General features: G+C 41.8%; 1 protein-coding gene across 5 annotated transcripts in view; it reads right to left on the reverse strand.

Annotated features, from left to right (window-relative positions):
• FBXW11 (F-box and WD repeat domain containing 11) overlaps positions 1–20409 on the reverse strand; it is a 93672-nt gene that overhangs the window by 71198 nt on the left and 2065 nt on the right. For 2 of the 5 annotated variants that reach the window (XM_079969895.1, XM_079969893.1), the window contains exons 1-2: positions 14488–14617; positions 805–884 (exon numbers count right to left, since the gene is read on the reverse strand). The exons of 1 other annotated variant lie outside the window; for it this stretch is intronic. Coding sequence is in view for 2 of the 4 variants with exons in the window: in XM_079969894.1 (XP_079826020.1) it covers positions 14488–14532 (45 nt within the window). In the remaining 2 variants the exon portion in view is untranslated. Of the gene's footprint in view, positions 1–804; positions 885–14487; positions 14692–20409 lie in introns of those variants that run through there. 2 more of the 5 variants (XM_079969894.1, XM_079969892.1) reach the window with 1 other exon arrangement.

The following is a 20409-nucleotide window of genomic DNA, read 5'->3' on the forward strand; positions in this document are numbered from 1 at the left end:
CCTGGGAAAATGTTTCACTACAACTGAGTACCCGGTAGTTTTTAAAAATGGTGAACTAGCAATTTTTGTGGATCTGCAATGCTAAATCTTTAAACATTTGCTCACTTTCTTCAGCCCAGGCTAGAGAATCATGCAACGCTAAATTCGAAGTTTAAAAAATGTTTCCAAAATGAAAACTTGGTCACTGCTACCAGAAAACAAGGGGTACACAAGTTAGCCTTGTACAGAGCTTTGTCTAAACAGCTTTAAAAATAGAGATGCAATCCTAAATACACTTACTGGGAAGTAAATTCCACTTTAGAGAGATAGGCTTACTTCTGAGCAAACATGCATAGGATTACACTGTTGGTGACCGTAAGCGTGTCAAAGTTGTTTCCAACTCTCTGAAGGTAAGACAAAACATGTCATACCACTGTACTTAAAAATCAAGCTGCTTTCATTTGGCTAAAAGTTGTTTTTGTACGCCATGAACTACCAAGCTTATGAACACTTTACAACCAGCTGTTCAAATTAAAATGATAGTAAAATCAAGCCCTCAGACTACAAAGTCATAAACTAGACCTCAACAGACTTTCCTTATTTATTTAAGAGAATCACATATTTTACTCAGATCTACCAATGACATTTCATTGGAGATAAATGATTTAGGAATCTTATCCATGAGGAAAGCGGTATAGTGAAATAAATACACTGAACAGACCTGCCATGATATAAGGCTTAAATGCTTTTATAAACTCTATGCAGTCAGTTTTGGTTAACCAAACTCTGCATTTGTAACACTATTGAGTACAGGGAATTTCTTACCTGAAACTCTGTTTCTGTGCTTCAGATCCACCAATCCAGAATGAATGGAAATTCGAATGGGGTTGCCTTTTCACACTTGTCTGTCAAAAGAGAGCAGCCAATCATCTTCAGCTTGGTGTATCTACTTCTTTTCTTGAACGAAATCCCAATATGCACTCCTAATGTTGTTAGAAAGACAAGGAAACCTGTACAGCTATCAGGGTTCCGGTAGCCATTAAATCAGATGGGTCACCGGATTGGTGGATCTAAGACAAGAAACTACATTAAAGACAAGAAATTGTACTTCCTCATATCTGAGACAACTGATCCAGAGTAAATGACCTTGGTTATGCACTATGCATGCTGCTATGACATCTCAAACAACAGTACAGGCCTAAGGAAAGCATTAACTTCAATTTCAATAGGATAAAAAAATGCTATTTCTCCTTAAAATACAAAGTACCTATAGATTATCTATGCCAGACCCACAAACTATAGCCAGGAATAAAAGAGTTAACCTGAGTGTGGTTATGGACAAGTGTGACAAGTATGATTTTTTATTTTTTCTTCTTTGAAAGGGCATTCCTCCATGCCAAATCACAAACAACTCCTGAAATTCCCTTCTATTTCCCAATAGGCATTCTATATAGGATTGCAGAAGATGGGAGCTACTGTTCAAGATACGCCAGCCCAAAGCTCCCTTGGGCTCATGGAACTAGTTTCTATGTTCTTTGGATCATAGCAAATTACATCTTCCTTATCACAATGTCATGTATGTACCCATGGTGCTTGTATTAACCAATAACGCCTAAGACTGCATTAAGACATTGTGCCCAATGATTTGACCCTACATCTAAAATCAGCTTAAGTAAAAGTGGCAACACTTATCTCTGGAAATTTAAAAAGGGAACAAAATGGCACCTTCAATAGAGAATGCAATCATTATACACTGTTATACATGGTAATAATGAAGGAAGTAGTCCTATTTTATTTATTGACTCAGACAAACTTAACTTATAGGTTAAACTGTTGACTCAGACAAACTTAACTTATAGGTTAAACTGTTTAACCTATAAACTTTAATTATATCTTTTCCCAGTTTGCATGCAACCAGCTAGGCCTTGCTACCTGTCCTTGACAAGCCTTCTGGTGCCTATTTTTTCTTACTGCCAACACAAACCTCGCTTTTGATCAGGTGTGGGGAAACTCTGACCCTCCAGATATTGCTGATCTACAACTGCCATTAGCCACAGCAAGCAGGACAAATGGCATGGGATAATGGAAGTTGTAGTTTGGCAATTTCTGGAAGGCCAAAGGTTCTCCAAACCTGGTTTAACTGAAACACACACACACTTCAAGGCTACATTTCAACACAATGTAGGGTCAACAGCTCTCAGTGAACTAGGTCCTTGACAGCACAGGTCCTTGACAACTGTATCAGATTTAGCTCCCTTGTCGGATGCTGCTTAGATTATCCAGATATAAATGTTCACCAAATGCTTGTTAGTGTGCTGCCCATGAAGATGACAAATGAAGCCTCATGGAAACTCCTTTGTCAGACACATCAACTCAGGATAAAGGAAAAACATTGAAAAATAGCAGCTGCCACTCATTGCACTCTGTGCATAATCAATTATTTTAGATACTCCTTAGCGATTAGGACAAAAGCCTGGTTTTTACATTCTGAAGCCTCTTTTAACAAGAGAACACTTGGAATGGATATTTACAACAGAAGTATCATTGCAGATGCATTTGCACAACTAGCCAATATATGTGGGTTGATTTAAGTCACTAGTAAGATTAAGACAGAGCAGGTAAAGCTAACACACAAGACTGCATGGATGTTGGGTCACCAGAGGATCTGTTTAACCACATGATACATTTATTGTCAAAATTAAATACAGTTAGGAAACATGTTATGTCTTTGTTTTCTTCTTCCCACTATAAACTGCAGAGGGTCAAAAGCTTCGTTGAATCCCATTCATGGAGAGGGAAAAAGCACATTAAGTATGAAGGTATGGAAAGAACGGCATCCCATCCACTCCCATACCTCTGCTAAGAAAGGAGAATGGAAACACATGGTTTTTATATATATTCCCCAATTTCTCAGTTACGTGAAGTATTCCCATCTGTGTGCTTAGAAAGACACGTAGTTACCTTTATAAGGATACTGCAATTGAAACTTCCACATTTTGTAACCTTTTGTCCAATAAATAAGCCTTGCTGGAAGGCATCTCGTGACACACTTAAGAAGAGATATTCATTCAAGTCTGCTTCAGATTCTCCGCAAACCCTATCAAGTCAAAATATGCAGTGTCTGCAAAAGTACAGCACTGCTGAATCAGACCACTGGTCTACATCCTGTCATCCTTTTTCTTACACAGGTCACCTATCAGTAGGGCCTGAAAGCAGCAAGTCTCCCCTGCTGTTGCCTCTTAGCGACTGGTTTCATTTTCAATTCTTGGCAAATAAGAACAACCCTGCTGGATCAAGCCAAAGGCCCATTAGGACCTGAGTGCAATAGCACTCTCCCCATTTCTAGCAACTGGTATTCAGAGATATACGCCTATGATGCCTTTCATATGTGCTATGTCAGGAAGATTTGGTCATCACATGGCAGGACAGAGTCTCAAACAAAGATATGCTCTCCCTTAGATAAGATAATTACAGGATAGAAAATAGAGGAAAATGGAAAGGAATTGCTGAAACAATTAACAGAAGTGGAATACAAAAAGGGAGGTGTGAGGAGGTCGTGGAAATAAGATATTGAAATTATTTGATGTGCTTTAAATTGTTTTTGTTTTGTGTTGGTAGTTTAATGTGTTAGCGTTATGTAGTGTTTGTGGATTGTATTGTATTGTTCTTGTTTTTTGTAGTGTTTAAATTGTTGGAAAAGTAATAAATATTTTTTTAAAAAAACAAAGATATGCTCTCCCAAGCACACATTTCTTGCATGTTCGCACTTCTGTCCCAGTGACATCTACGCTGGTTTGGTCAAGTACACAGAATGGAAGATGGCAGGATCCCCAAGGACATGCTCTACAGGGAGCTGGCTTCCGTCACTAGGCCTATGGCAGACCAACTCCTATAAAGATGTTTGCAAACTTGACATGAAGGCTGGCAACATTAACGTCGCCATGTGGGAATCCCTTGCTGATGATTGCAGTGCCTGGAGACCGTCAGTCAGGTCGGGTATCCACAGCAGTGACCAAAGGAGGAATGACCACCGGAAGGAGCACAGACAGAAGGAACGCCATGGTGCACTTGTAGCAGGTAAACCAAAACACATTCATCTGCCTCAATTGGTCTCTACAGTCACAACTGTGCTAAAACTCTTCATCGGCACTCTTCCATTGTCTCCAGAGACAGATGGATGCCAACTCATTCACTCAATGCCTCCGATACTGGATGTAGTATACAGACATCATGATTAGCAGCAATGAATAGTCTTAAACTTCATGAACTTGTCTAATCCCCTTTTAAAGCTGTCCAAGTTTATGGCCATCACGGCATCTTGTGGATGCAAATTCTATAGTTTAACTTTGTGCTGTGTGAAGAACTTCCTTTTATCTGTCCTGAATTTTCCAACATTCAGCTTCATCGGTTAACCCTGGGTTCGAATATTTTGAAAGTAAGAGGGAAACATCTTCATATCAACCTTCTCTACTCTGGGCTGAATTTTATATACCTCTATCACACTCTTTCCTGCTACACCTTTTTTTAAAAAAAGCCCTAAATGATGCAGACAGCCTTCCATTATGAAGAAACTGCTCCACCCCTTGATCATTTTGGTTACCTTCTTATGAATCTTTTCTGGCTCTACTATAACCTTATTGAGATATGGTGGTGACATCTGTACAGAGTATTCAAAGTGTGGCTGCATCACAGATTTGTATATTATTATATTGGCAAAATCATTTTCAATCTCTTTTCTAATTCACCCTTTTCACAGCTGCCATATAATAAGTCCACATTTTCATTAAACTATCCACCATGGCGCCAATATCTCTTCCCTGGTCAGTCATTGCCAGTTCAGACTCCACTGGCATACATGTGAAGTTAGAACTTTTTGATCCAATGAGCATCACATTATACTTCCTTACACTGAACCATATTTGCCATTTTAATGCCCACTCACCCAGTATGAATAAGTCCTTTTGGAGCAGCTCACAGCCCTTTTTCATTTTAAACACCTAGAAGGCACCAGTCACACTACAAATCCTTGAGAGATCTCCCTTCTTACATCATTCCATTGTGAGAACATTCTGTTTATACCTCCTCTCTGCATCTTGGTTTTTTAAGAGACCTTCCTGAGAGGGTCTGTAGAATGATTGCTAAACTTAGTCAAGAGTTTCTGGAGAAGAACTTTACCAAAAGCTTTTTGGAAGTCCAAGTACACAATGTCCACTAATTATTCACATGTTCTTGACACTCTCCAATAAAAATTTAGATACAACTTACCTTTGTGGAACCCACACTCCTTCTTCTTCAGCAAGACTTGTTCTTCTGTATGCTTGGTAATCTTAACTTTAATAATGATTTCCACAAGTTTTCCTGGAACAAATGTTAAGCTAACCAGTCTCTAAATACCCAAATCATTTTTTAAAAAAAAATGGTGTTACAATGCTAAATAGCAGTTATTAACCTGTCTAAGCTGTTTTTAATGTGACTAAAGCTCATGGCACTCATCACATTTTGTAACAGGAAATTTTGTAAAGCTAATTATTCATTCTGTGAAGCACTTGCTTTTTCCAATCCTGAATCTACTATCAATTAATCTCATTGGCTGATCCCAAATTTCTGTGTTACGAACAAGGAGAGAAATTCTCTGTCCTCTTTTTCCACACGATGCACAATTTTGTAAGACAGCCATCCCCAACCCAGTGCCTTCCAGAATATTTGGACTACAACTCCCATCAGTTCCCTTACTTTGTTCTACTTCTTAAACTGTAAATAATGTAAACTTTTTAAACTGTAAATAATGTGAGGCACTGAATCTTTAAGAGCCAAATGTATAAAGAAACTACTTCCTAGGGATAGTCACCTGGAAAAAGTTAAAAGCTTTGATTGTAGATCACCAAATATTATTGGTATTGTACACATTCATAATTTTACTAATTAATTTCATGAATCCATACATATCTATAAATGGTAAAATTTCAGCGGAGAAGCAAGTGCAGCAGAAAACTTTCATTCCCACTTCACTGGTTATGACCAAGCATCTCACTGATTTCACTGAAACATACTTTCAGTAATCATGCCTATGATTGTAGGCTGACCTGAACTCATACTCACCTCCATAGCTCCACCAACCATTTGCAACAAGGAGTCTGCCGAGGTGCAAGGAAGTGCAGCATCTATAATTTGCAACGTAACAAGTAACCATGTTGCTACTTGTTTAAGCAGGGAAAGTGTTTCAGCAGAGAAATGCCAAACACCGTGAAGTTGACTGGCAAGTAGGCTCAGGACAGACAAGTGACATTTCTTCAAATTTAACTTTCAGAACTCACTAACACCAAGTGCAACTAGGCTGCAATCATAATTCCACTTACCTGCGACTTGCTTCTGAGTGGATGCAGTGAGGATTGCACTGATAGACAACTTAAAAATCCAAATCATGGAGGATAGCCATTGTGCTACTAGCTGATAAAACTAATCAGAACATCCAAAACAGTGACAGTATACACCTAAGCACTAGAGGCAGGGAACAAACAGAAGCAGTCACCCTCATGCCTCCTCAAGGACTCCCTCAAAGGAGACTGATCTGTGGCCTGATCCAGAATGGCACTTCTGTTTGAGATATAAAAATTAACGGTATAATTTCCATCTCCGATAAATATAACAGTGAGACTATTTTGCCCATCATATCTGCAGTGATTACTAAAAAAACAGCAACCACCAGGTACTACTATAAACCACAGGTGCCTAATACACAGAATAACAGCTTTGCTTGAGCAATCCAGTCATAATTTTAAAAGCAAAAGTATTTCTGTACAGTGCATTTTTTAATTTATCTCACTCCATGGCATGCATGGTTAGCGTCAAAATTACATCACTTTCCCCCATAGATTTCTGTGATACTTTGAATTTCTATATCAGGCTGTCCTGTCTATTGCAGCATCCATAGGTCCTGAATGAGTCTCATTAAGTCTCACTTTCATTGGCTCATACTAATGTATATTACTCCAACTTAAGTTGTTTTATGTCTGAGCAAGAGTTAAGCTGAATTTTTAATTGTAACAAAAAAAAAAAAATGAAACATGGACTAAGTTGCCATATCACATAACTTTAAATGTAGTCATCATAGGTGTGGTTAAATTTTGCTGTAATACAAAACCTGAATTAGAACTTACTAGGACGTGGAAATTTATCACCGCCACCTTCACTTAAATTTTAACAGAGACCAAGAAAATTAAGCCACTGATGGAGACTTCGCAACATTGTTTTGTCTAGAAATTCAAGTAATAGCTTGTCACATCTACTTATCCAGAATAGAGATAGCAATAAAAGAAGGTCCTGTCAGGCACATATCATGATTAACATCAATTATCTTTATACTAGACTACCTGCAAACCCCACATAGGATTAGCTGTTAACAGCCAATCATTAAAAATTTGGTACAGAATGCTGTAGCCAGCTTTTTGCTAGCACGTTGTAAAAAGGCAACACTTTTCCCAGAATTTCAAAAACCCACAAAATGGCAGACTAGCCGTAAATTGTTTTTTGCAACTATCAGCTCTTTCTGATAGTTTTAACTAGGCTGCTATTCACTGACATACAATGTACAAGAACAAAGTATTACGTAGGTTTAGTCTTTGAAAGTAACTCCTTTCTAGTTACTGGCAAAACAATTTTCTCGCCAATGCTGAACAGACAGAAAGATAGGAGGAGGATGGAGACTGGTACATGGAAGAAGGCATTTCAGTTGTGGTTTTTCATTTGTTTAAGCATTTGTTAATTACACTCTTGCTGGGCAACAACCTTCAACTGATTTAGAGACACGCAGAGAAGTAAGAACTTCATATAATGTTCATTTTAAATATATTCCCAAAGCTCTCCTTCTCCCCAACCTTATTTCATACAGATAGCAAGATGTTCAAGATGGCAAAGACTTGTGAAACATATAGAAAAACTAAGGTCATAATATTACTGTCATCGAATTCTGTTGAATTTCAGTCCTGAGAAAACGGAAATATGCTCTGCTACAGTCTGTTCATTTCCGCGTATTGCTAAAGTATATATTAATGCAAATTAGTGCACTTCTGTGCACGCAATGGGACTTTTCTTTCCTCTCCCCCATCCTGCAATCCCCACATCTCCTTCAGATCTGCTCCAGAGGGCTGGGGGACCATTCAGAGCAGATTTTGGGGGTATAGAGAGAAGGCTTCAGAGGGACGACATCCCACATAGAAATTGCAACTTTGTTCTGCTTATGCACACACAATGGGTAAAAACCAGTACATTTTCTTGCTACAGTTAGAGTGCCTTCATGCAGAATTGCAACCTAACAGAATATGGAGGAAAATTTAAAATTAATGGAAATATATAGGCTACTGCAAGCTATGGCAAATATACAAGTGAAAAACAATATTGCATAGGATTTGCTGAATGACAACAAAAACGGAATATGGTCCAGCCATTGATTAAAGATCTGGAAACAAGAAAATTATCAAAATGAAAAAGAATGCTTAGCAGAAATCAAGACCAACGTCATAACATCAACTACTCAGTTCATCAAACATATGGGGAAAAATAGTCGCTGTACTTATTTTAAGTACAGACAAATCCCACTTTGCACGCACTGAAGACATGCATGACCCCTGACACATGCGCCGTTTTGGGCCCCGGAACAAGGTGAGGCGGGCTTATGCCTACCCTGCTGATGCACGCAATGACCAAGAACACAATCCCTGTGCAAATGGGGACCTGCCTGGAGTCCTCTATCAAGCTTGGGGCCACTTTGATTCATAGTTGCTCTTGTATGGCAGCCCAATACACTAAGGGCCATCTGCATGCAAAAACACACTACCATGTGGAGATCATCATCCGGGAAAGGTCTCATATATAATAAGAGTGGCACAATATGGTACAAAAATCTTTTACCTAGGTCTCCAGTAATCACTGCCACATGAATTCTACATATCAATTCTCATCATGCACATGACCAACACAATCAGCTTGATGGGAGTGTTAGGGAAATGAATCTAGGCCCTGGATAATGAGCAGTAGCAAAGTTTACAGTGAATTGTGAATTGTGTTGAGCTACAGTTATTATTTTCCTAAATATACTGATTATTACTGTCTTTTCCCATTTTGACTCATTTTTGTATGCTCTACATTACAAAACAATGCTTATGCTGTGTTGTTTCTGTGTACGCATCCACTGGGAGCTGAGCGTTCTCAGTGTCTAGATTTTATTTTAGATACAACTTAGTTTAGTTTAGTATTTAGCTCAATCAAAATACTGGCCACATATAATTGGACTGCCCTTCACCTCAGAAATCTGCTGACCTTTGAGACAGTCCTGCACATTTGAAAGTTTCTTGCTCACTCTCTCTACCTAAGCAAATACAGCAGGCACTCAAGTTGATAACCAAGCATTCTTTATTTCCTGATGGGCTGGGTAGCAACAGATCACAGTGCCTCTGCTGGGATTATAAGGAGTGCAAGATCAGGAAATGGGAAATAGCCCAAGCATCATTGTGGGGATCTCTAGGACAAACTCTTTTTGATAGGAAGGGCACCAGGTGACAGAGGAGCAAAACTCACTCACCCAGCTCACATTTTCTAACTGGAGGGGCTCTAGGCAGTGAATGGGATTCACTTGGATAAGAACACTACAGAAATGCAGTTCTATGAAAGAGAGGGGGAGAAAGCAAGATTAATGTTTAAGCAATTCTTCTGCTGTTTATGGGTAGACAAGGAGGGCAGGCGAAAGGGAAGCTGCATGCACAAGACCAGCCACAGTTGAAAACATTAATGTTTGGTGATCTACCTAGGTAGTTCGTATGCTTGATTTTGCAGGTCAGATGGAATTTCCATGTATATTTGCATTATGCCTCTCATATATAATAAATGTTTTAAAAACTCTAAAAACCATTAATCTAAAAAAAAACCCTCAGAGATTTCCTTCCTTTGCTTTGCTCGAAAGTAAGCTTAAGAACAAAAATAATGTTGATTTTAATTATAAACATCTGTAAAAGTAATTAATCAAGTCATCCCCCTCTCTCCAAAAAAAAGCTTTCACCTTAAAGTCAACAGACAACAAGCAAATGTACCATAAATAAGCTGGTATAAAAACAAATCATGTCTGAACATCAGGTTCAAAACGCTTGCTTTTCACCTTTCTAAAATCCAAAGACAGTAAAACAATGGATGGTATCTAACGTTAGTCACAGAATAGGGCCACTGAAATTAACGGACTTCAGATTATGTTCATCAATTTCAACGCATTTACTCCAAGCATGAAAATATTGGAGATCACCACAAGCCTATAATTTTTGGCACTATTAGAATACAGTCATACCTCGGGTTAGATGTGCTTCAGGTTGAGCATTTTCGAGTTACGCTCCACGGCGACCCGCAAGTAATGGAGCACATTACTTCCGGGTTTCACCGCTCATGCATGCGCAGACGCTCAAAATGACGTCACGCACATGCACGGAAGCGGCAAAACACAACTTGCACACGCGGTCGTGTCTTGCGTTTTACTCAGGATGCAAACGGGGCTCCGGAATGGATCCCGTTTGCACACAGAGGTACCACTGTAATAACTTGAATGCTTAAGATTAATAATGGCAAAATTAAGCCACCTGGAATTGGCTACTTGATTCATCATACCTGTCTACGCTAGTTTTACAGTATACGTTTTCACAGAGGCGCTTTTTAGAAAAAGTACTGCTATGTTATCAAAACTGAAGAGCAGCAGTCAACAACAACACCACACTGTCAAAGTTCAAACACTTCAACAAATTATTCTTCATATTGATGATTCAATTACTGAAAGTAAATGCTGCAGCCATCTGACAAACTCACTGAAGACTGAAAAAAAAAATGCCTTGATCCAGTGTCATATTTCATATTACAAAAAGAGCTTTCGAATTGCTGTCCAAGACAAATGCAGAGTCTGTTTGAGTACCTTACCTATCTTAATGTTTTCTTTCATCGTTCTGATTTTGAACTCCCACACCAAATATCCAGTCAAGAGTTGAAAGAAATCATACCCAAAAGAAGCAAGTGGGGAAAATCTGCTCCAAGAACACCACAAAAATGTGGCTGTGCTTAGAGGCAATATCTATGTAGTGTAAGTTTGATCCGCACTACAACATACTACCCTAAAATTCAACATACTACCCTATAATTCAGTTCACTTATTTTGAATCTGCAATGCTGTTTGTCAGTACTTATTTTACACATTTTTTTTCTTTGAGTTGTCAAACAGCTATGACTTCCTGGATATAACGTGCTGAAAGGACTATTAAGGTTTTCAGAGCAGGACAGAGAACTTCCTCCTCCCTATGGCACTGGCATGACTCACTTACTGGGATTTCCTCATTCTCCTAACATTTAATAGCATATCTGGATGGGGTGGGGGTTGCGCCAGTACAGAATTTCTTGGGAGTGGAAAAAAAGCTATTACCCAGCAATGGAACCCAGTTTGTCCAATTGGTTTCCAGGCTGCTCAGGTGGGAGGGTTGCTGTCCAGAAAACAGACTGAACCTTATAAGGTAACCACTGCAAGTTGTTGTACTAGTACACTGATCCCAATGGGTGAGAAAGGCCAGGATAAAAAAAGTCACCTGTATTAGGATTCAGTCCCTCCCACCCACCTTGCCACAGCCTTCTGGAAGGGAAAGGTGCTAGCTTGCTTCACTCAAGTCACATCAGAGGGCATAGTTTAAGAGCAGCTCTCCAAAGTATTAAGATACAGATCTTTCCTAGTCCTAAAATCGTTTTAATAATGATGCCAGATACCGAATCTGGTACTCTGTGGGTGCAAAGCAAATGCTCTACTGCTACTATAGCATAGTGACCAGCACTAATGGATTAAGAAATACAAGAACACACAACCATAATATTACTGTAATGTTTGGCCATGATTAGAATTCTTAAGACAGAGTTTACATGTTTCCTAAAACTAGCAGTTTGCTTGTCAGCTTAAATAAATCCCAACTGCTGCCAAAACCCAACTGTAGCAAAATGCAGTGTTTAGTGTCAACAACTCAGTAAAATGTTAATGTTCATTATAGAGAAGGCTACATAAAATATACATATAATTCATAGCACTCTCCTGATCATTGCCAAATCACTTCACCCCATTCTTATTTTTAAAAAATGCTTCTACTTAACCAAATTTTACTATTGGGCCTTTGGGTTTGTTACAGCAATGTTACCCTCTTCATTTTCCCTGTGGCCATTTTATCTGCTATGTGCTTTTCCAACAATGTAGAATTGAGCAGTCTTGCCCTTGCACTTCACTAAATTATACTGCTTCTGTAAAACGAATGGTTCGACTGAGGAAAATTCAGCACATTAATGTAAAATGAAGATAAACAAATTTAACATTCTACATTTATTCTGCACACTTTCTGAAGTCCATAAAAGGAGCTTCTGCTTTAGTATTGACACGCAAAAGGAAACAAAATTTCCAAGAAAAAATAAACAAATAAGCACATTCTTCACATTATCAACTATGTTTGTATATAAGACAACAGGAAAGTGACTAAAAATGTAATAATCAGGTACTGGCCCCAGTTTAATAGCTCCAGAACATATGTGAAGGGTTGTCCCCATCACAGAGACAACTGGAAAGTTTCTTTATACACCTTTCCCTGACAAAGAATGACTGCAACTAAGGACTTCTTTGGTTGTGATCCATACTTGAACTCACAAAACCCGAACTGATCTCTAGGGAATCACCATCAGCAAAGGCAGATTTGTAAGATAACAAATTTCATTGTTTTGTATAAACATTATTCCACTCAAAACAGATTTCTTTTAAAGCCCTTTCATTATTATGTTAATTGTAAAACAAAACTAACAGAAAACCTCAAACTTCTTCAATGTTCAGAAGGTGTATAGCTGACATTAAGGACACATATTTACAAGGATCAGAGCAAAACTAACCACCTTCTGTGTCCGCCTCTGGACATAGAAATGTTGCACGAGGGCTGGGAGCGTGCTCCATAATATGTTGAGCACGCCACATTTCAGATCACTGCATATTGCGCATATACAACACAGCTCCACAATATCCCATGACAGACATTTCCCCTTTTTGGCTAAAAGTGTCAAAGTGTTGCTTGCTAAAGAATCTTTTGCATTAAAAAACAAACAAACAAACAAAACTCAAAGTACCAAAATAAATAAGTACGTAAGCAAGAAGAACACTAGCTTTCTATCTTTCTACGGTGGTAGAGCATAGTTCAGTAGTCATCCAAGACAAATGTACCCAAAGAGAACTAAGGCTACCAACTGATACAAAGGATTTAAAATCAATTCAGCATCACCATCTTAATGTTTATATGATGACCAATTTTAATTACCCAATTACAATTGAAAGTGCACACAATCAACAACATTCAATAAAGGTACTCTAAAGAAAGAGGTCAGCATCTCTGGAAGATGGTCACTTATGATTATGAAATCTTAAGTTACCACACTGCAAGGGGAGGGGGGGAGGGACACCCACCATCTTTAACCAGCACATCTGTGCAAGCCTCTCTGCATGGCAAGTAGGCCACACAGAAGTCCTGAGGCCCAACGTCTTTGCCTGTCATCCACTCCAACAATGATCTTTTTCGGAGGGGTGAGAGATGGGGCCGAATCTAACCCTCTAGCTGTTCAATCACCCTGATTGATTGATCAAAGCTTTGCAGTCCTAAGGAGCCTGGAAGCCGGAATGTACACACAGCAACAGCCCAAGCACATCGCCCCTCCAAACCATGCCCCTTGCTTTGTGAAACTGGGCTCTTACGCTGCGAGAGACAACTTGGATTGCAAATGTCACCTTCAGCATATTCTCTCTCTCTTTTGGGGGGAGGTGAGGAGCGACACATGTACCCAGAGGCCTTTCACCTGCGTAGATGCCCGACACCTTGTGTGGCTTTTGTCCTGGTTGCTTGGGACAGTAATAATAATAATAATAATAATTTTTATTATTTGTACCCCCGTCCAACGGACTGGGTTGCCCCCAACCACTCTGGGTGGCTTACAACAGGGGAGGAGGGAGGCGAAACACCCTGGGGGTGTAGAGGTCGGGGTGGTGGGGGAAAGAAGGGGGGCCAAAAGGGGCCGATCTCTCCCCACCCCCACCCCATCTTTCCCAGCTGACACATAACGGGCAGCGTCGAAAGGCGGCTTTCCGAGGATCCCTTTGGCGAATGAAAGAGCAGGAGAGAAAGAAACCTGGTCTGGAAGTGCGAGAGGCCCGCCCCCTCCCCCCACTGCGGGGACGGAAGAAAAGGAAGGAGGGAGCGGAGGATGCGCAGGCGAAACCCGAGGCCTTCAAAGACCAGCTCCCACCGCGCCGGCGCCTTCCCGTTGCTTCTCTTTTCTCTCTCTCGCCCGGTTCCCACCTCGCCCCCCCCTCCCCCCGCCCGCTTGTCCTCTCCTCGCGAGGCCTCGAACGCGCCTCTGGGGCCCTGAGGGAAGGCGGCGGCAAGAAAAGGGCTCCGGCGTCGGTTTCGGCCCCCTCATACTCACCATCAACTCGATGGTCTTGTCCTCGATCACCGACTCCGGCTCCATGGCGGCGGCGGCGGCGGCGGGAATGGCGGCGGCAGCGGCTCCTCCTCGGCGGCTGAGGAGAGAAAAGCCCGTATCGACGACCCCCCACCACCACCACCTTTTCCTTTTCCCTCAGAGGAGGAGGCCGGCTGCCGATAGACCGACCGACTGACCCGCCGCCGCCTCCTCCTCGGCCGCGCGCCCGGAAGAGGAAGTGACGCAGCAGGCCGACGCGGCGCGCGGGCGGGCAGGCGAACGTTAGCAACGGCGGCGACCGTTTCCCCCTCAGCAGCCGCGTCGGAACCGCCGTCGCGACCAAGGGGGGGGGGAGGAGGAGGAGGAGAGGCACTCCGGCTCCCGACAGGCTTTGCGCCGGCCGGCGGGAAAAAGAACCACAAGGCCCGGCATGCATAGCGCCGAGGTGGGGAGTGCTTCGCGCTCCTCGCGGCTGAGGGGCGAAAAGGACTACGTTTCCCGGCATGCAAAGCGGTGGCGAGGAGAGGGTTTTTTGCCCCCCAACGGCGGATTGTTTTAATTTTTTTTTAAGAACTGGCTCGAAGGAACGTGCTGCGCCTTTGCTTCTTCCCAGCTGCCCGGGGCGAGGCCCTTTTTGGGGGTGCTGCCGGCGACGGGGGGGAAAGCAGGCCTAGGCCGCAGGCGCCCAGAACGCAGGCGCAGTGGAGCTGCCTCATGGCGCCTCAGGCCGCGGTTTCCTCACAAAAGGCTCTGTCGTGGGAGCCTTTACCTCAGGCGTGAGGGCGCCGAGGGCCCCACGTTGGTTATGGCAGCGCTAGAGGGTGGGGGCGGCTATTCCCTTTAATATTATTGCTATTATTGTGTGTTACATTGGCATACCGCCCACCTTCCGTAATTTACCGGTTCTCAATGTATGTTTATCGGTTCACTTCATTTATATTCGTCCTCACAGGATAAGCCTGTGGGGATAGTTACTCTCCCATGAAAATGGGGACATCCTGTTCCATAATAATACGAATAATTGCATTATTTATACCCCACCCATTCCACTGGGTTGCCCCAGCCACTCTGGGCAGCTTCCAGCATATATAAAGCATAACATATTTTTAATGCTTTATTATGCTTTTTTATATATGTTGTGCTACAGGTATTCTCCCATGAAAATAGGGGTGTCTATTCCATCATCATAATTTTATTACTTATACCCTGCCCATCTGACTAGGTTGCCACAGCCACTCTGGGTAGCTTCCAACACATATAAAAAACAGAACAAAACATTCTTTATATAAAAAACAGAACAAAACATTCTTTAAAAATTTCTTTCTTTAAAAATTTCTTTAAAAATTCCCTACGCAGGGCTGCCATTAAACATCTAATATAGTCCCTTATCTCCTTGACTCAAGGGTCGCAAAACTGCATATCCTCTGATAGCAGAAGAATCTTTTATTTGCATCAGCCACTAGCCGTAGCAAGAAAATAAAATACAAAACTGAAAATAGAGGTAAAAACTATAGAAAGTACATTTTGGGGGTTTACATCAATAATAAAATAATAGCTCTTATTCTAATCGCCCCCAGTTTGCAGTTTTTGCTGTCACCTGATCATCTTGATCTGCTAAAAGAAAGGACACAGTAGCAATGGTTGAGCAACCCATCATGGACAATAGTAGAGAGGTAATAACTTCACTCCTCAAATCTATAAAGAGTGCAAGCCAGAAGCAAATGAGCCACTGACTCAATACTGCCATCTCCACATGGACGTAACCGTTTTCCAGTGGAATTTTTTGAAATCGACCCTCAAGTTCAGCCTCAATCTTGCGAAATGAAAGCGCATCTGTGTTTTTCAAACAGGGTGCCAAAGTGTCAAAATGACCAGGTGGAAAATAATCATGCCATGGACAAAATTTCCTTATTGTGGCCAGATTATTCTGTTGCTCGATATATAGGCACCGTCTAAATTATTTGCTTTACCCTCTGATGAAAATATGGAACGTGAAACAACAGCAATTCCAATCCTGTTTTAAAGGCCCCAAAAGAACAAGAAGAGCTCCAGCGGATCAGGCCACATTCCAGCATCATATTCTCAGGAGCAGCCAGCCAGAGTCTCTCTGCATAGCTTACAAAAAATTCTTAAAAGGAAAAGACGTCACAACTGAGATTGGCACAGCGATCCCTAGGCAGCGTTTACCTGGAGTCATGCCAGGCAACAAAAAGAAGGAAGTACGTCTGCTAAAACGCTGGTTTTCAACTGGGTGTGTGTGCCCTGATCCAAAATGGGTCGTGACCAGACCACTACCAAATGGTAGAAGATTAATAAATGTGTCTCCAAATACCTGTTTGGGTTAAAAGTGACTTCTGGGTCTGAAAATACCTGTTCTGAAAAACTGGCTGAAGTGGCAATCAATATAGCTCTGAAAATTATTTTTTAACATTTTTTCAGAGCTGTATCTGCAACGAAGCATAATTTTTTCAACTCATTATTTTCTCAGATTTCGTGAACACCCAGTTTTGCCCAAATTTCTAATGGTGTGTTTAAGAGAACTCTGGAATCTGAACCATTCACCAGGCTGGCCGAGTGCACTGTAACCAGTCAATTTGCGTTGACTTTAGTGTGACAAGAAAAATGCTGCGGAAATCTCCATATTGGAAAGAAGAAGAAGAAAATTCGGCCTAGCCCTCTCCTGGTGAAGGTGGATTTATCAAAAGAAGAAGGAAGTGAACTGGACTGTGTTGTCCTCTAACATGGAGTGCAAAAGCAGCCCTATCGCCATCAAATGTATGGTAAAAAAAATAAGAGAAGGGTCTCAATATTTGTGCTAAACGTCAGGTCCAGGGTCTGAAAAGATTGAAGGTGACTGGCATGCTTCTTAAGGTCTTTGGCAGGAGGAACTTCAGAGATGCCACACCAAAAAGGTCTTTCCTTCGCACTATAAAGGAGCAAGGGGAGGAGTCTCACATATTAAGTAGTCTTATGTTACCTGGTCCAATTATGATACACATACACACTTGAAATGAATCAAGAAAAGAGTATTGTCATCTACTACCATACACGAAACTTGTCCTTCACTTGTGCTTCTGCATTAATAATATCAAGCTTTGTTTTTGTTGTTTAGTTGTCTAAAACTCTTCGTGACCCCATGGACCAGAGCACTCCAGGCACTCTTGTCTTCCACTGAATATCAAACTCTAGACTGCTAAAATGTTGGTCCACATGGATTGCTAAAATGTTGGTCCACGTGGATTCTAGGACATGGATCCACCCACAAGTGAGAGCCACATCTCAGTTGCAAGTTTTTCTCGAAACGGTCACTGAAACTAAAACTACCATGTCTGACTCATCCTTAGTTTGCAAAAACAACAGAACCACCTTACAGGGAGGCAGTTCCCAGCATCATCGGTCCATAACAGAGCTGGAATTTAAACCTGGGTGGCCACATTTCCCATATCCTGCCTGTATCCTAAGATCTGATGGAAGGTGTTTGTTTGTCTCTGCACAAACTCTGGCCCAGTCTGCATGTCGCTCTGTGCCAACCTATGTCTCCCAAAGAGGCAATTGAGGTTCCTTTGCTCCTCTCCAGATCATTTTGCTGCTGCACAGTACTGAGCTAAGCTATGGTTTGGCTTAGTGTGTCATTCAAACCCAGGCTCATGCTTAGCTCTACTAGACAACTCCCAGACTGTAAACCGGGTCAGCAACCTAAGGCCCGTGGGCCACAAGCAGCCCATGGGGATTGTTTAACCGGCCCATGGACCCCCACCGCGCACTCAGACGGCTCCCGTGTGCCGCACTAAACTGGCACGGAGCAGAGCAGGAACCGCCTTCAGTGATGCTAGCCAGCTTCCCATTGGCTGCAGGAAGCTCCAGAAATAGAGTGTGTGTGTGTGTGTGTGTGTGTGTGTGTGTGTGTATGCATGCCCACTCCGGCCCACCGCGGCGTCTGCAGGACCGTGAACCGGCCCAAGCCACAAAAACTTTGCCAACCCCTGCCAGTGTAAACCATAGGACAAGCCTTGGTTACAGCTTGTGATTTGTGCAGAGAGAGCTAAACCATGAGCCCACATTCAGATGACACTCAAGCAAAACTATGTCTTGGTTCAGTACAGAACAGAAGCAGAATGAGCTGGGAAGAGCAAAGCAGCCTACCAGTGCTATTTTTCTAGAAAAACCAAACCCACCGTGAACGCCTCCATTTTTCTCTTAGAATGGCAATGGCGCACACTTGAGAGGTGCCAGAACTGCGTTCTGCTGAGTTCCGGCTGAACAAAAGCCCCGCTCCTAACTTTTAGGCCCTGTTCACATGATTCTTTTCCAGACACTGTGATTAATATGGTTATAGCTTGTTCATCGTTTATATATAGAATATTTATGTTTCTGGGCATCTGCACACAATAAGGAGAAAATTGCATTATGGACGGAGTTCGTTGGTATTTTAAGACAGAATCACATGATTGAGTAAACTTAAATCAGTTCTCCCTTCAAAAGAATGTGCTTTTTCCAAAGGAAAAAGCAACAACCCCTGAGGCAACAAAGAGTAACAGTAAGTTTGCTTTTAAAAAAGAACCTTTTTCCATACCTACTCTGGCAATTGAAATTACTATGGACCGTTTTGGATCCATATTCAATGACTATTTGAAATTATTCACCTGTTTTTAAACTTCACATTTAATCTAAACTAAAACATTTTCAGATATCCACTGCTATTCTTAGTTGCACTAAATCCCTAAAATGTTACATTAATTTTTGTTCCCTGACATGATGAATGGCTGAACTACCCCCAATTTGCCAGTGCACACTTAAAGGTAAAGGTAAAGGTACCCCTGCCCGTACGGGCCAGTCTTGACAGACTCTGGGGTTGTGCGCCCATCTCACTTAAGAGGCCAGGGGCCAGCGCTGTCCGGAGACACTTCCGGGTCACGTGGCCAGCGTGACATCGCTGCTCTGGCGAGCCAGAGCCGCACACGGAAACGCCGTTTACCTTCCCGCTGGTAAGCGGTCCCTATTTATCTACTTGCACCCGGAGGTGCTTTCGAACTGCTAGGTTGGCAGGCGCTGGGACCGAGCAGCGGGAGCGCACTCCGCCGCAGGGATTCGAACCGCCGACCTTTCGATCGGCAAGCCCTAGGCGCTGAGGCTTTAACCCACAGCGCCACCTGCGTCCCTTCAGTGCACACTTAGGTTGGAGTAAATACCACTTAATTCAATATAGCCTGCTTCTGAGAAGACATGCATAGAATGGCGCAATCGAAAGAGGAGATTAAGCTCCACGTCATAAAAATATTTCATGTTATGAAGGAATTCTAGTTGTACTCTGTGGAATATTATTGTCTACAGAATATTATTCTACAGTTGTAGTCTATTGTTGGCTAATATACCATGAGCATCACAGCTGCTGCGATCTGATGTATCTGGTTCAGAACAGGGGGAGGGGAGCGCTTTCTATAGAAAAAAAATGTAGGTTAGAATTTAATTAACATCCTTTTATGATTTTTGCCAAGTGTAAATGGTTCTTCCTGGTTATTACAATGACTCCTTTGCCCAAATCAATGGCCCATCAAATTCGGAGCCCTTCCTTTGTGTAAGTCTTGGTAGCTAAACCTGCCACCCAGAGTGTTCCTGCTTATTTCTTTGTTAGAGATGTAATCCTATTACCTATGAAGTTCCTGCAGGAAATTACTTCCAGAGGCGTAGCCATGTTAGTCTGTTATAGCAGAAATAAAAGAGTCTTGTGCTACCTTAAAGACTAAAAAATTATTATGGTGCCATAAGCTTTCATGGACCAGAGACCCCTTCAGATGCACCAGACAATAGCTTATGCCACAATAAATTCATTAGTCTTTAAGGTACCACAAGGCTCTTCATTGTTCAAGAAATTGCTTTACATCTTAGACGATCAAGTAACACTGGGGCTCCCTGAGAACTGAG

Source organism: Podarcis cretensis (genome assembly GCF_951804945.1).
Source record: "Podarcis cretensis genome assembly, chromosome: 3".
Taxonomy (NCBI): domain Eukaryota; kingdom Metazoa; phylum Chordata; class Lepidosauria; order Squamata; family Lacertidae; genus Podarcis; species Podarcis cretensis.